This window comes from Rhincodon typus, chromosome 20 (assembly GCF_021869965.1).
Source record: "Rhincodon typus isolate 14 chromosome 20, sRhiTyp1.1, whole genome shotgun sequence".
Lineage (NCBI taxonomy): Eukaryota > Metazoa > Chordata > Chondrichthyes > Orectolobiformes > Rhincodontidae > Rhincodon > Rhincodon typus.
This window is the reverse complement of record NC_063351.1, coordinates 2,235,956-2,249,958: the sequence shown is the minus strand read 5'-3', so window position 1 is coordinate 2,249,958 and position 14,003 is coordinate 2,235,956. Positions and strand designations below refer to the sequence as shown.

At 41.9% G+C, this 14,003-nt stretch overlaps 1 protein-coding gene across 1 annotated transcript in view; it reads left to right on the top strand.

Moving 5' to 3' along the window:
- pkd2l1 (polycystic kidney disease 2-like 1) overlaps window positions 1-11,151 on the top strand; it is a 72,461-nt gene extending 61,310 nt beyond the window's left edge. The window contains exons 11-14 of the mRNA XM_020515156.1: window positions 1,594-1,715; window positions 4,309-4,426; window positions 9,415-9,545; window positions 10,944-11,151. Of these exons, the coding sequence (XP_020370745.1) occupies window positions 1,594-1,715; window positions 4,309-4,426; window positions 9,415-9,545; window positions 10,944-11,151 (579 nt within the window). The remainder of the gene's footprint in view (window positions 1-1,593; window positions 1,716-4,308; window positions 4,427-9,414; window positions 9,546-10,943) is intronic.
- The last annotated feature ends 2,852 nt before the right edge of the window (window positions 11,152-14,003 follow it).

Genomic DNA, 14,003 nt, shown 5'->3' with positions numbered 1-14,003 from the left:
CAGATGCTGCCAGACCTGCTGAGCTTTTCCAGCAATTTGTTTTTATTCTTGCAGGGAAGTTTGATAGTGTTGTTGGAGGAGGTTTAAACTGGATTGGGAGATGGGTGGGAACCGAGGGTAAATTTCGAGCAGGGAATGGGAGGCGGGAATCTAGCGAGTGACTCTGAAAGACAGAGGAAGCAGGGGTTAGAAGTGTCCAGCACAGAAATGTGGCAGTGTTAAAAAGGTATATAGTGAATGAAACTGCTGAGCTGAGGGTACAGATAGACTTTAGTGGCATTGTGCCATTGCTATAATGGAAACTTAAAGAGGGACAAAGACAGCAGCATCCACAACCCTGGAGATAGTTTTCAGTTAGTTTCCAGAAACGACTAGATAAATTGGGATCAATTAGAATCCAAACAGACAGTACCAATAGTGATGGAAGCAATGGCCAAGAGAAAGGTTGTATTTTCAATGGATCAGTCAGGATAGAGAGGGGATTTAAAAAAAGGAGGGAGGTGGATCATTATTGGTTAAAAAGTTAATCACTGCTGTGAGGAGGGATGGTCTCCTAAACGAAGCATCCATGCATGGATTGAGCTCAGAAAGAAACAAAGGTCAGTGACACTACTGTGTGTGGACTGTAGACTCCTGAATAGTGTGAGACAGCTACAGGAGCAAACATACAGCATGATTGTGGATGTAGAAGATGTGGGCAGGATTCTTAATAAATACTTTGTGCTTTCACTAAAGAGAAGGAGGATGCTGAATCTACTGCGAAAGGAAGAGTGGGAAGCATTAGATAAAATAAGCAGAATAAAAAGAGATGTATTGGAGGAACTAATCTCTTTAAATAAGGATTAATGCCCAGAGCTGGATAGATTGAATTGGAGGCTGCTAAAGGAAATCATGAAGGAAATTGTGACCCTTTTCCAATTCCTCACTAGATAAGGTAGTGAGGTATTGAATACAAGAACATTAATATAGTGCTGGAACGATGTAAAGCTACAATAGTTAGACTACAGTTGGAGCTATGTGTACAGTTCAGGTCACCAGATCACAGGAAGAACATCATGGCATAGAGAAAGTCCAGAGGAGATTTACAAAAATGTTGAAAACATTTCAAACAGTGTTTGAAAATTGCAGCTATGAGGGACGATTGGATAGGCTAAAGTTGTTTTCCTTAGAACAAAGGAGGCAGATGGGTGACTTAAATCCAGGTGGACAAAATAATGAGTGGTTTGGATAGAGTGGCGAGGGAAGGTCAGTTTCCCCTCATGGAGAGATCAGTTACTGGGGGCAGAGGGTTCAGGTGATCAGTTGAAGAATTAGAGGGGACACAAGTAGAAACCTTTATACCCGGAGGGTGATGGGCATCTGGAATTCACTGCCCAGCGACTGGGGTTTAAAACTCATTTAAAAGGAACCTGGATTTGCCGCTGAAGTGCTGCAAGGGTACAGAGCAGGGGCTGTGAAGTGGGATTAGAATGAGTGGCTAGTTTATTCAGCAGACACAGACAGGTTGGGCTGAATGGCCTCTTCCTGTGCTAACCATTCTCCGATTCTAACTCACTCTCATTGACTGCTGCTTTGTGCCGTGTGAATTGACAGGGATATAACAAAGCTTTGATGAAAATGAAGCTGAAAAAGGAGCGAATTTCTGATGTGCAGAAAACTCTTCAGAATGGATCCAAAAAGCTGGATTATGAGGATTTCAGAAGCAATCTTAAGGAGTATGTATATAATTGCTGTAAAGCTATTATTCAGTAATTAGTTCCACAAGTATGAGCCAGAACAGTCCGGTTTTCTGAATGGCTAGGGAATAAATGCTGGAGTTGAATTTCCTGGATGCACACTCATTGGGAGAATTTGTCAGCAGAAATTCTTCTCTTGCATCTAAAACAGAAACAACATTACAGATACTGGAAATCTGAAACACAAACAGACAAACCCGAATTGCGGAACATGTATGTTCTATAAGACAAAAATGGCCCTGAGTCTTCTGTTGCCTACCATCTCAATACACCACTGTGTTCCCTGGTGAACATCTCTGTCTCAGGCTTGCTGCAGTGCTCCAGCAAAGCTCAGCTTTAGCTCGAAGAACAGGATCTCATTTTCCACTTGGGGACACTGCAGCCTTCAGGACTCAATATCAAATTCAATAATTTTAGAGCCAGAGCACTTTCTCCCATGTCCTTACCCCAACCCTGACATGGACTGCTACCAAAACCAACCCAGTGTCAGCTACTGACAATCCCCATTATTGATGCCCCCAGGTTGAACTTTTACCCATCGCTTTGTCCAACTGTTTTTCCTTCTCTCTGGGCTCCGTCTCCACCAATCATTTACTCGTTACACCCCCTCTGCCCCCCTCCAACATCCAGCCCCCCACACTCCACCTTTAGCTAATATATCAACATTTTCCATGTTACAATAAGTTTTGAAGAAGGGTCACTGGACCCGAAATGTTATCTCTGCTTTCTCTCCACATTTACTGCCAGAGTTGCTGAATTTTCCTAGTGATTTTTTGTTTTTGTTTCTGATTTCCACTATTCCTCGTTTTTTTTTCCAGCAGAAATTACAGCCAGCTGATTTAGAAACATCAAACCAAGACATTTGAGTTGGTGAATTCTAGAAGGGGGACAACTTTAAACTTAACTTGTTGAGTAGCAACTGGCTGGAAAGGCTACGAATACCAGCCTGAGAACCTGAGGACATGCAATTTTAACCCTGTTCTCTACAACAGGCAACAGTTCAGCTGGTTAAAGCAGTAAAGCCTTGCCCTGCATGGAGGACGTTGATAACATCATAAGGGATCTGACTGTAATTTTAACTGAGGCCTGAGCCTGATTTTCCTTCTCTTCTCCTCTGACTCTCATTTTCTCTTTATCCCTCTGTCTTTCTCTCTGTCCTGTTTCTCACTCATATTATTCTCTCTCTTTATCACCCTCTCTTTCTGTGTGTGTGTCTTCCTCTGTCCCCCGCTCTCTCTCTCGGACTACCAGACCAAACCTGCGATGGAATGTATCACAGCTGGAAAAGAAGCTGAGACAGCTGGGGTCTTTGCTTTGCATTGCCTGGAGGGAACATGGGCCTCCTCAGGAAGGTCAAAGTCTTCCCAACCCTGAAACCATTGTTCCCCATTTTCCTGAAGATGATACGCCCCTATCTTGTCAATGCTGACAGCCCCTTCCCAACCAATCAGAGGGGATGGTAGACTCTTGGCATGACATAGGGCCCAGGAGTTATTGGAACCTGGGCCTGCTTTCTGCTCTCCCAGGTTAACATTCTGGGTCCATGGTTCAAATCCCACCATGGCAGGTAGAGAAATTTGAATCCATGTAAGTCTGGAATTAAAATTTAGTTTAATAGTCAATGTGTAACAATTGTCAGGAAAACCCATTCCCTTTAGTTGTACTATTGCAACACCATAATGGCCAGTAAAATGTAAACCCAGATCTTAACTGTAAACTGTCTGATAGCATTCCTCATCCTGTTGTGGTAATGCTAATGATCAGATTTAGAGTTGGAGAGCTCTGTTAGAGTCATTGAGGCCCTTTAGCCCATCGTGTCCATGCTGGTCATCTCTTTTGATTCCATTTTCCAGCACTTGGAATGAGGGTTCTCACCTCCAACATCCTTTCAGTCACTGAGTTCCAGACACTTAAAACCCCCGGATGATAAAATCTTCCCTCAAATCCCCCTACATTTCTTTTTCATTACCGTAAACTATGCACCCTGGTTATCTGGCCTCTCTACTAAGGAGAAAAGTTTCTCCCTATCTACCCTGTCAACGGCCCTCATTATCTTATGCACCACAATCATGTCCCCCCTTAGCTTTCTCCACTCAAAGGAAAACAACACAAGCATATCAGTTTCTTTTCATCACTGAAATGCTCCGTCCCAGGCAACATCTTGGTGAATCTCCTCTGCACCCCCTCCAGTGCAATCACATTCTTCCTACAATGTGATGGCCAGAACTGTGGTCTAACTACATACACTCCATCATACCTTCCCTGTTCTTGTATTCAATGCCTTGACTGATAAAGGCAAGTATTCCACGTGCCTTTTTAACCACCTTACCTACCTGTCCTGCCATTTTCAGGGATCTCGTTATATTGAAATGGATTTATTGGAGAACAAAAAGAAGTTGAGATGTCTTGGTTTGGCTTTTTAGACCCTTTTGGCATGATTCTGACAATGCATCTCAGGAAAGCAGGATAATTTCCAGAGTTTCACTGTCAGCTGACAGGATCTGATCAGACTATGTGTCATTGAGTTATTTAAAGATCTTGTGAAAAGGATTAAATGTGTTTTCTTTTCCAGCCTGGGTCACTCTGATGAAGAGATCAATGATACTTTCTCGAGATTTGATTCTGATGACAATAAGATACTGGATGAGGAAGAACAGACTCGGATGCAGAATGAATTAGAAGAAAAAAAGGTAAGGAAATTATAGCCATCAAATCAGCATCGTTGGGGAGTAAAAAATGACCTTTGACCTCTTCAATTACAGTCTAAACCAATTGTCACAGATTAACTGAGAAGAGAATCTGGATAATCATGTCCCACTGCTCTACAAACCATCACACAATGTCAAGAACCAACAAAATCCCAATGAGATCACTGAAATGGCCAATTTGCTTGACTGAATGTTACACACAACAAAGGTAATTCACACCAGGTTTCATCAGTGACAGAAAAAAAGAGCACTATTGATTATAACACACTTATCTTTAACAAGAGCAGTGAAAAGAAAGGATTTATAATCTAATCCTGTGCAATTTAAAGTGTACACCTTCAAAATTTCTAACAGAAGCATTTGATCATGATAAAGACTTGAGTAACCACAAAGGTAAAAAACACCCTGATGGGAGTCAGGTACAGGCCTCCCTAACAGTAGTCAGGATATGGGGAAGAAAATAAATCAGGGGATTGTAAAGGCATATAGGAAAGGCACTATTACAATAATCATGGGGGACTTCAATATGTAGGTGGACTGGGAAAATCAGCTTGGTAACAGATCCAAAAAAAAGGTATTTGTGGAAGTTTTACGAAATGGGCTTTTGGAGCAGTTTGAGATAGAGCCTACTTAGGAAACAGGCAAATCTGGATTTGATGATGTGTAATGAGGCAGACTTGATTAGAGAGCTAAACGTGAAGGAACCCCAAGGGGGCAATGACCATAATATGATAGAGTTCACCCTGCAATGTGAGAGGGAGAAGCCAGAATCAGATGTAAAGGTACAATTGAGTAAAGGTAACTGCAAAGACGTGAGGGAGGAACTGGCCAGAGTTGATTGGAAGGGGAGCCTAGCAGGGTAGACAGTGGAGCAGCAATGGCTGGAGGTAATTCAGGAGGCATAGCAGAAAATCATCATAAGGAAGAAGAAACATACTAAAGGGAGGATGAGGCAAACATGGCTGACAAGGAAAGTCAGGGAGAGTATAGAAGCAAAAGGAAAAGAAAAAAATGTGGTGAAGGTCAGTGGGAAGCCAGATGATTAGGAAGCCTTTAAAAACCAGCAGAGGATAACTATTGGGACAAAGCACAAAGGGATTTAGGAGCCTAGTTCAGGATTCTCTGAAGGTTAACTTGCAGGGTCAGTTCGCGGTTAGGAAGGCAATTGCAATGTTAGCATTCATTTCAAGAGGGCTAGAATACAAGAGTAGGGATGTACTGCTGAGGCCATGTAAGGTTCTAGTCAGACAGTATTTTGAATATTGTGAGCACTTTTGGGCCTGATATGCTGGCATTGGAGGGATCCAGAGGAGGTTTACAAGAATGATCCCAGGGATGAAGGGTTTTTCATATGAGGAGGCGTTGAGGATTCTGGGTCTGGAGTTTATAAGGATGAGGGGGATCTCATTGAAACTTATAGAATCCTGAGAGGCCTGGATAGAGTGGATGTGGAGATGGTTTTTCCATTAGTAGGAGAGACTAGGACCTGAGGACACAATCTCAGAGCGAAGGAACAACCCTTTAGAACTGACATGAGGAGGAATTTCTTCAGCCAGTGTGTGGTGAATCTGTGGAACTCATTGCTACAGAAGGAGACCAACTCATTGAGTGTATTTAAGACAGAGATTAATAGGTCCTTGATTAGAAAGACAAACCATTGAATATGTCTACTATAAGTAGAAAAAGAACATAAAAACACAATTCCATAGATCAAAAGTCTATATATCACAGTTTAAAGTTATTTTCTCTCAGTCCTTTCAATTTTTCAATGACACGCTGTTGTTTGTAGGATGCCAGCCCTTCTTTGCTCTGATGTTGATCGGGTAGACCCAGGTCTTGTACCAATTCAGTCTGCAGTGGTTCAAAAAGACATCTCACTACCACCTTCTCAAGGGCAACTAGGGACGGGCATTAAATGCTGGCCCAGCTAGTGATGCCCATTTCCCACGAACGAATAAAAAAAAGACACATTTTGATTTTTAGAACTATAAACTGAAATTGAAGTTGGAATGCTATAACTAAAATAGCAGGAAAGTTATGCAATTTAAAAAAATCAAGTCACTGAATCTGAGAGTTGTTACAATGCAGAAAGAGGCCATTCAGTCCACTGAGTTTGCTCTGGTTGTGTGAGCATTTGAACTTAATGCCAGTGTCCTGTCCTTCCCCTGTAACACTGTACACTGTTCCTATTTAAATAACAATACATTGCTCTCCCAAATACCTCAATTGAACCTGCCTCCGTCATACTACCAGGCAGTACATTCCACACCCTAACTACCCGCTGTGTATAAAAGCTGTTTTCACCTGCATTTGCTTCTTTTGTAACACTCTAAAACTGTGTCCTCTGGTTTGCAATCTGTTTACAAGTGGGAACAAGTTTCTCCCCGTCCACTCAGCCCAAACCCTGCATGATTTTGCAAATGTATATAAATCTCCTCCTAGCCTTCTCCTCTCCACAGAAAACAATCCCAACTTCTCCAATCTTCCATCAAAACTGAAATGATTCATCCCTGGAACCATTCTCGTAAACCTCGTCTGCTGTCTCCAAAATCCTTCCTAAAGTGTGGAACCCTGAACTGTACATTTGTTTTAACGTCAATTTCAGTTCATTGTCCCAAAAACTAAAATATAGGTTCTCTTTTTATTCATTCATGGGGCATGGGCGTTGCTGGCTGACCAGCATTTCTTGCCCATTCCTAGCTGCCCTTGAGAAGGCAGTAGTGAGCTGCCTTCTTGAAACACTACAGCCTACCCACTGTGGGTTGACCCACAATGCCGTTAGGGAGGGAATTCCAGGATTTTTACCCAGCAACAGTGAAGGAATGGTGATATAATTTCCAGTCAGGATGGCGAAGGGCTTGGAGGTGAACTTGCAGTTGGTGGTGTTCCCATATATCTGCTGCCCTTGTCTTTCCAGATGGAAGTGGTTGTGGATTTGGAAGGTGCTTTCTGAGGATCTTTGGTGAATTTCTGCAGAGCATCTTGTAGATAGTACACACTGCTGCTACTGAGTAGCAGTGGTGAAGGGAATGGATGCTTGTGGATCTGGTACCAATCAAGTGGACCAATCTGTCCTGGATGGTGTCAATGCTCTTGAGTGTTGTTGGAGCTGCACCCATCCAGGCAAGTAGGGAGTATTCCATCACACTCCTGACTTGTGCCTTGTAGATGGTGGACAGGCTTTGGGGGTGCCATGAGGTCATTAACTTGCCACAGTATTCCTAGCCTCTGACCTGCTCTTGTAGCCACTGTGTTTATCTGGCGAGTCCAGTTGGATTTCTGGTCAATGGTAAACCCCAGGACATTGATAGTCAGGGATTCTGTGATGGAACACCATTGAATGTCAAGGGACAATAATTAGATTCTGTCTTGTTGAAAGTGGTCATTGCTTGGCACTTGTGTGGTGTAAATGTTACTTGCCACTTGTCAGCCCGAGCATGGATTCTAATAAATGTTTACAGCACAGAAAGCTATTCAGCTCATCAGGTCTATGCCCATCAATAAAGACTAATACTAATCCTATTTTCCAGGTCTTGGACCATAGCCCAGGAGGCCATGGTAGTGCAAGTGATCTAATTACTACTTAAAGGTTACAAGAGTTTCTGATTCAGCCACCATTTCAGGCTGTGAATTCCAGACACCACCACCACCCTCTGGGTGAAAAACATTTCTCCTCAACTCTCCTTTTAGCCTTCTGTCTCAAGCCTTAAATCTATGTTCCCTGGTTAGTGATTCCCTACTCTATGTCTGTTACCAATGAGATCGTTAGACGTAATTGATAAGAGCCTTTATTCATCACACAAATGGCTAATATCCAGACCAATAGTCAACTCCAAGCAGTGAATGAGCAAACTTTCATTGAGAAAGAGATTTTTTTAGCAAACACCAAAATCCCAAAAGTTTTAAAGAGTTTTAAATTAATTTTGATTGTATCTTTTTTTGCCAATATTTTTACAACAGCACTGCCAAAGCTGTTTGTTTATGTAACATGCCTTTAATTGAGAATGTCCCCTTAATTGTACAATAACTTTCTTCCAGGATTTCCCTCCTTTATGTTATTCTTTCTGTTATTCCTTTTGTGTTTTCTCTGATACACATGAATAAATGAGAGAAAAATTCAGCCAACTAACCCCTCAAAGCCCATTAAAAATGGAGAAGGAATGGTAACAGTTCAAGATTAACCTTGCCATCCTCACTACTCAATTTAGAGTGCCATGTTTATGAGGTACAGCAGTGAATAGCATAGCGGTAATGGTAATGTCACTGGCATAGTAAACCAGCAGTCTAGGCTGATGCCCTGGAGCATAGGTTCAAATCCCATCACAGCAAACTGGTGTAGATTTTGAGGTGGCACAGTGGCTCAGTGGTTAGCACTGCTGCCTCACAGCGCCAGTAACCCAGGTTCAATCCCACCCTCTGTGTGGAGTTTGCACATTCTCCCCGTATCTGTGTGGGTTCCCACTGGGCGCTCCGGTTTCCTCCCACAGTCCAAAGATGTGCAGGCTAGGTGGATTGGCTGGGAAATTGCCCATAGCGTTCAGGGATGTGTAGATTAGGTGGGTTATAGGGCGATGGGTCTGGGTGGGATGCTCTGAGAGTCGGTGTGGACTCGTTGGGCCAAAGGGCCTGTTACCACACTGTGGGGATTCTATGATCTGTTGTGGGCAGGTACAGAACTGCAAACTCCCTTGACAAGTCTGAAAGCAAACCATAGCAGTCAAAGCTTTCTCATTGTACAGCAATGACATTGGGTCTGTATAAATGACTGGCTGCTGCCTTCTATGTTGCCTGTATTTCATAGAGGTGAGATCTGCAGTGATGTTACTCTAGACATTGCATTGGTTCTGGAGGTGATCTAAGCTCTGTCCATCTGTAACGTGAAAGTTCTGATAGTAGATCATTTCAGATTCGATCAGATCTGACCATGATAATTGCAAAGGGCCACTAGAATAATTGCAATTGTTTTACAGATTGCTCTAAATGCCGAAATAGAAAATTTGGGAAAGAATCTTGGGTGTCCGGAAAACTCACAGACTTTGGCTTATATGAAAAACAACAGCAACAAACTAAACAATGGCGTGACAAACGAGGATTTCCAGATGTACGTATCTCAGTTTGGGGATGCGTAAGTGTTGGTATGAAAGGTGAATGGTACTGGTAGATGACTAACTCAGGTAGTTCACCATTCGAGCCAGGAATGCACTAAAATCAGAGATAGTGACTGTCGAAATCCCAGACTGTCATAAAAACCCATCTGCTTTCAATAATGGTCTTTAGAGAAGGAAATCTGCCATACTTACCTGGTCTGACCTACATGTGACTCCAGACCCACAGCAATGTGGTTAGCTATGAACTGCCCTCTGAAATGGCTGAACAAACCATTCATAACAAATGTTTTTAGGAACATAGTTCATCACAACCTCCTGAAGGGCAATTTGAGATGGACAACAAATGGAGACCATGCCAGTCAGCTGGTCAATGAATCATAGCATCATACATTTACAGCACAGCAGGAGATGATTCAGCCCATCGAGCGCATTTTGGCTATCTGGTGGATCAAATTAGATAGTCCCTCTCCTAGTTTTTGCCCCATACAGAAGCTGCCTACATCACATTCTTGGAGAGTGAATTCCAGATCATAACCACTCGACATAACATTACACTTGTGTGGCTTTAGATTAATTGTTAATTACCTTAAATTGTATCATCTGATTCTTCATCATTTCACCAGTGGGGACAAATTCTATCTGCTCTGTCCAGACCCCTCATGATTTTGAAAACCTCTAAAAATCTTCTTTCAACCTTCTCTAAGAACAGCCCCTGCAAGATCATCATGCCTGGAACTGTTGTCGTGAATTTTGACCGCATGTTCCATCTCTAAAACCTTCACATTCTTCCTAATGTGTGATGCACAGATTGGATATAATTCTCCAGTTGAGTCCAAACCACACGTTTATTATAACTTTCTTGCTTTTGTACTCTATGTCTCAACTCACAAAAGGCGGGGATCCTATGTGTCTTTTTAACTGCTTAACCAGCCTGTATTACCATCATCACCAATTTGGATACATACACCCCCAGGTCCCTGTACTCCAGTACCCTCATTAGAATTGCGTCCTTTATTTAACATTGCCTCCACTCATTCATCCAACCAAAATGTATCACTTCACACTTGTCTGTAATAAATTTCATCTATCATGTGTCTGCCCAATCCACCGGGCTGTCTCTCTTCTCTCATCACTAACTGCCTCACAATTAACATACCTCCAAATATTGCACCATTTGCAAATTTTGAATTTGTGCTCTCTTCACCCTAGTCTAAGTCATTGACGCCAGTGAAATGGTCCTTGTAAATATGAAATAAAGAACACAGAGCTAAGAGCCATCATAGTTTTGCAGAATAAATCTTTATGTGATGCTGATGAAATATTTTCTTAGTAAGTTTCTTGTTAATGCCAACATTTCACAGACTGTTTCTGTTACAATATAATGATTACAGGTTGGGTCATCGTGTTGTTCAGCTGGAACGTTCAGTTAGCAATATTGTGTTGAAACTTGATGCAATCTCTGTTAAAGTTGAGACAATGGAGAAAAACAAAGACATGGTGGAAAAGCTGTTCAACATTTTTCAAAAGGCAAGACAACCATTTTTATCATTTTACTCTTCTTGTGTAAACTTAGAAACAAGACCACAATCTCAGTCATAAATTATTGATTTGACCTTAACTCATGGAAAGCAATGCTAAAGAAAAGCATAAAGATTTGTAAAATTGTACAGAGTTTATTGCTGGACATATTTAGTACTGTAAATATACATGCATGGCAATGATTCAAAGTACTGGAAGGTATTCTGAGGAAACTATGAAAAGCCTTATGTACTTTGTACCCTTCTAACAGTAAATTCAGAGTTCCCAGAAGCTGTGTGAAAGCACAGGGGGTGGAGGATCAAGTTTACACTGATGGACTTGTGTTTCCTTTCTGCACAATCACTTGAATGCCTGAATCTACCCTCCTTATCTCAATGTTTTTTCCTGATTGGGAACCAGTTCCTCTGGCTGTTTCTCAAAGAACAACCTTTCACATTGCCTCTGCTATTAAAGATTTAAAAGGTTCATACCCTCTCAAGCAATTTCTCTTCATCTCAGTCCTAAACCGTTTATTCTAAGATTGTGCCTCATATTGAATCGGGCAGTTATTTATTGAAATGTGTTCATGTATAAGTGCTGATTTCAGGCTCATTTACTTTAAAATATTTATCCTGAAATGTGGCTGAATTCATAATGTTTGGTATTTAGGATTAATATTTCACTTTCAATTACTTTCTCAAGGGTGAAAGATGGGATCCAACTGAACACCTGTAATTGTCAGAAAAGCCAAGACTCAGCAAACACAGCGAGAGTAAATCATTGAGAAGACTTCTCTAGATGATTTCTTCCAGGCCAGGCTCTGTTGACTATTCACCTCAAAGAATAAGCACAAGGTCCCTTCCTGAGAAAAAAAATTAAGAGATGGAAACTTCCCTAATGTTTTTTTTGGGCTTTTTTTTTGTCACAATCCCTAGTGCAGCCTATTGCCATATTAATTCCCGGAGTCAGACTTTGCTGCTGTGATCCCCATTGTGTATAATAGATAGACAAAGACAAATGCAAGCTATTTATGATCGCTGTAAAATATTCGCACATTTTCGTTCAGTGAGGATAATATTCTGGTGGACTCAAGTGCAAACATGTCATGTTGCAGAAGGCACATTGGTGGAGATCAAATAGATATTATTATCCACATTATCTAAATTACAATGGGCCATTTCTCATCCATAAACAATATGCATTGATGGTGAGGGCTGGGGTTGTAGCAGACGGTTTATTGGAACGTCACTGGTGCAGTTTCCCCATCTCTCTGTCGACTAAATTCAATCGGTTAAAATGTCAAAGACACTGCACCCACAACCTTACAATAAGCTGTAAACAAGGCACCAAAGCTGGTTCAGTGTCTCAGTATTTCAGACAATAAGTGAATATGTACAAAGCAGCTCACAAGTTCGAAGGAATGTCATATTTTCAAGCTACAATTTTTCCAGATTACACACAGCTACATTAATTATATTTCTCATTAGCCTTTTCAAATTGACCGTTACAACTCTAATGTTCACTTCATGTTGTTTCCCCCTCAACCTGCTCAGTTGCTGAATCTGCTTCTTTTAGTCTCCCAAAGTACCTTGGAGATCTCAGACTGACACCGTGTGACAGGTAACACTGTTTTAGGCTGGCACTCGACTATGCTGGCACTTCACCCTAACCTGGCCTGACCCTACTGTGTATCCTATATCGTCCTTGTATAGATTGTTAGCTTTAGTGCCCTCAGCGCAGAGCTTCTGATCAGTGGAGAAGTTTTCAATTTGGGAAAATACCACTGGTGGACTGGAAATAAAATACATCACGAATTGGAACTACTCTTTAATTCCCAAAATGTGCTTCAGTTGCGTGAAGCTCTGCAGCTACAATTCAAAACTGCTTTTCAGGGCAGATACACTTTGTAAAATCATTGCCTCTTCTCCATTTCGCAGACAGTGAGAGGTTTGTACTCTAGGAGGGACTAAGAACTCCAACAGATAGAAAGGGACCGAGAATTCTAGCAGATAGAAAGCAAAGCTCAGGTACTTCCTGGAGCAAGGTTTTGGCAAACAATCATTGCCCACCCAGCTTGCTGAGCACTCAGATTTTTGACCCTGTGGATTCTGCTCTCCATATCCAGTTGGTTCCCTTCCCAGGAAAACAGCTCAGAAGGGAGAGGAGGACATTACTGGAATATCCTGACGCTGTTTTCAATGCTTGGTCATTTCAAGAATGTAGGTTTATAACTTTAAAAACAAATCGAGCCAGCATATCTGAACACAGATTGATGATGGCAGTGACCTTCTCCATATTATGCAGATCAGAAACAATGCCTTTGTTTAAGTGACAATAGAATACAATTCAGTACAGCACAGATACAGGCCCTTCAGCCCACCAAGCCCATGCCAATTCCTAGTCCTTATTTTTGCCTGCTACTTATTGCCCATGCATGATTTCTATCCATCTGTTTATCTCCCATTCATGTGTCTATCAAGATATGCCTTACACGTTGATGATGTGCCTGCTTCCACCACCTCCATTGGCAGTACATTCCAGGCACCCACCACCCTCTGTGTGAAAGATTTCCCTGCACATCTAAACTTGGCCCCTCTCATCTTTAACCTGCGCCCTCTTGTAGTTGACCATTCCATCCCAGGAATAAGCCTCTATTATCCATCCTATCTATGCCTGTCTTAATTTTGTAGACCTCTCAGATTGTCCATCAGCCTCCATCTTTCCAGTGAAAACAATCCAAGTTTGTCCAACCTCTCCTCATAACTAAAACCCTCCAGACCAACAGCTTCCCCACCATTGACATCAGTCTCACTGGCCTGGTATTACCTAGATTATCTCCATTTCCGTTCTTAAACATAGGAACTGCACCAACTATTTTCCAGTCCTCTGTTTTTCCAGTTCTCTCGCCTAAGGCCAAAGAGGATTCAAAGATA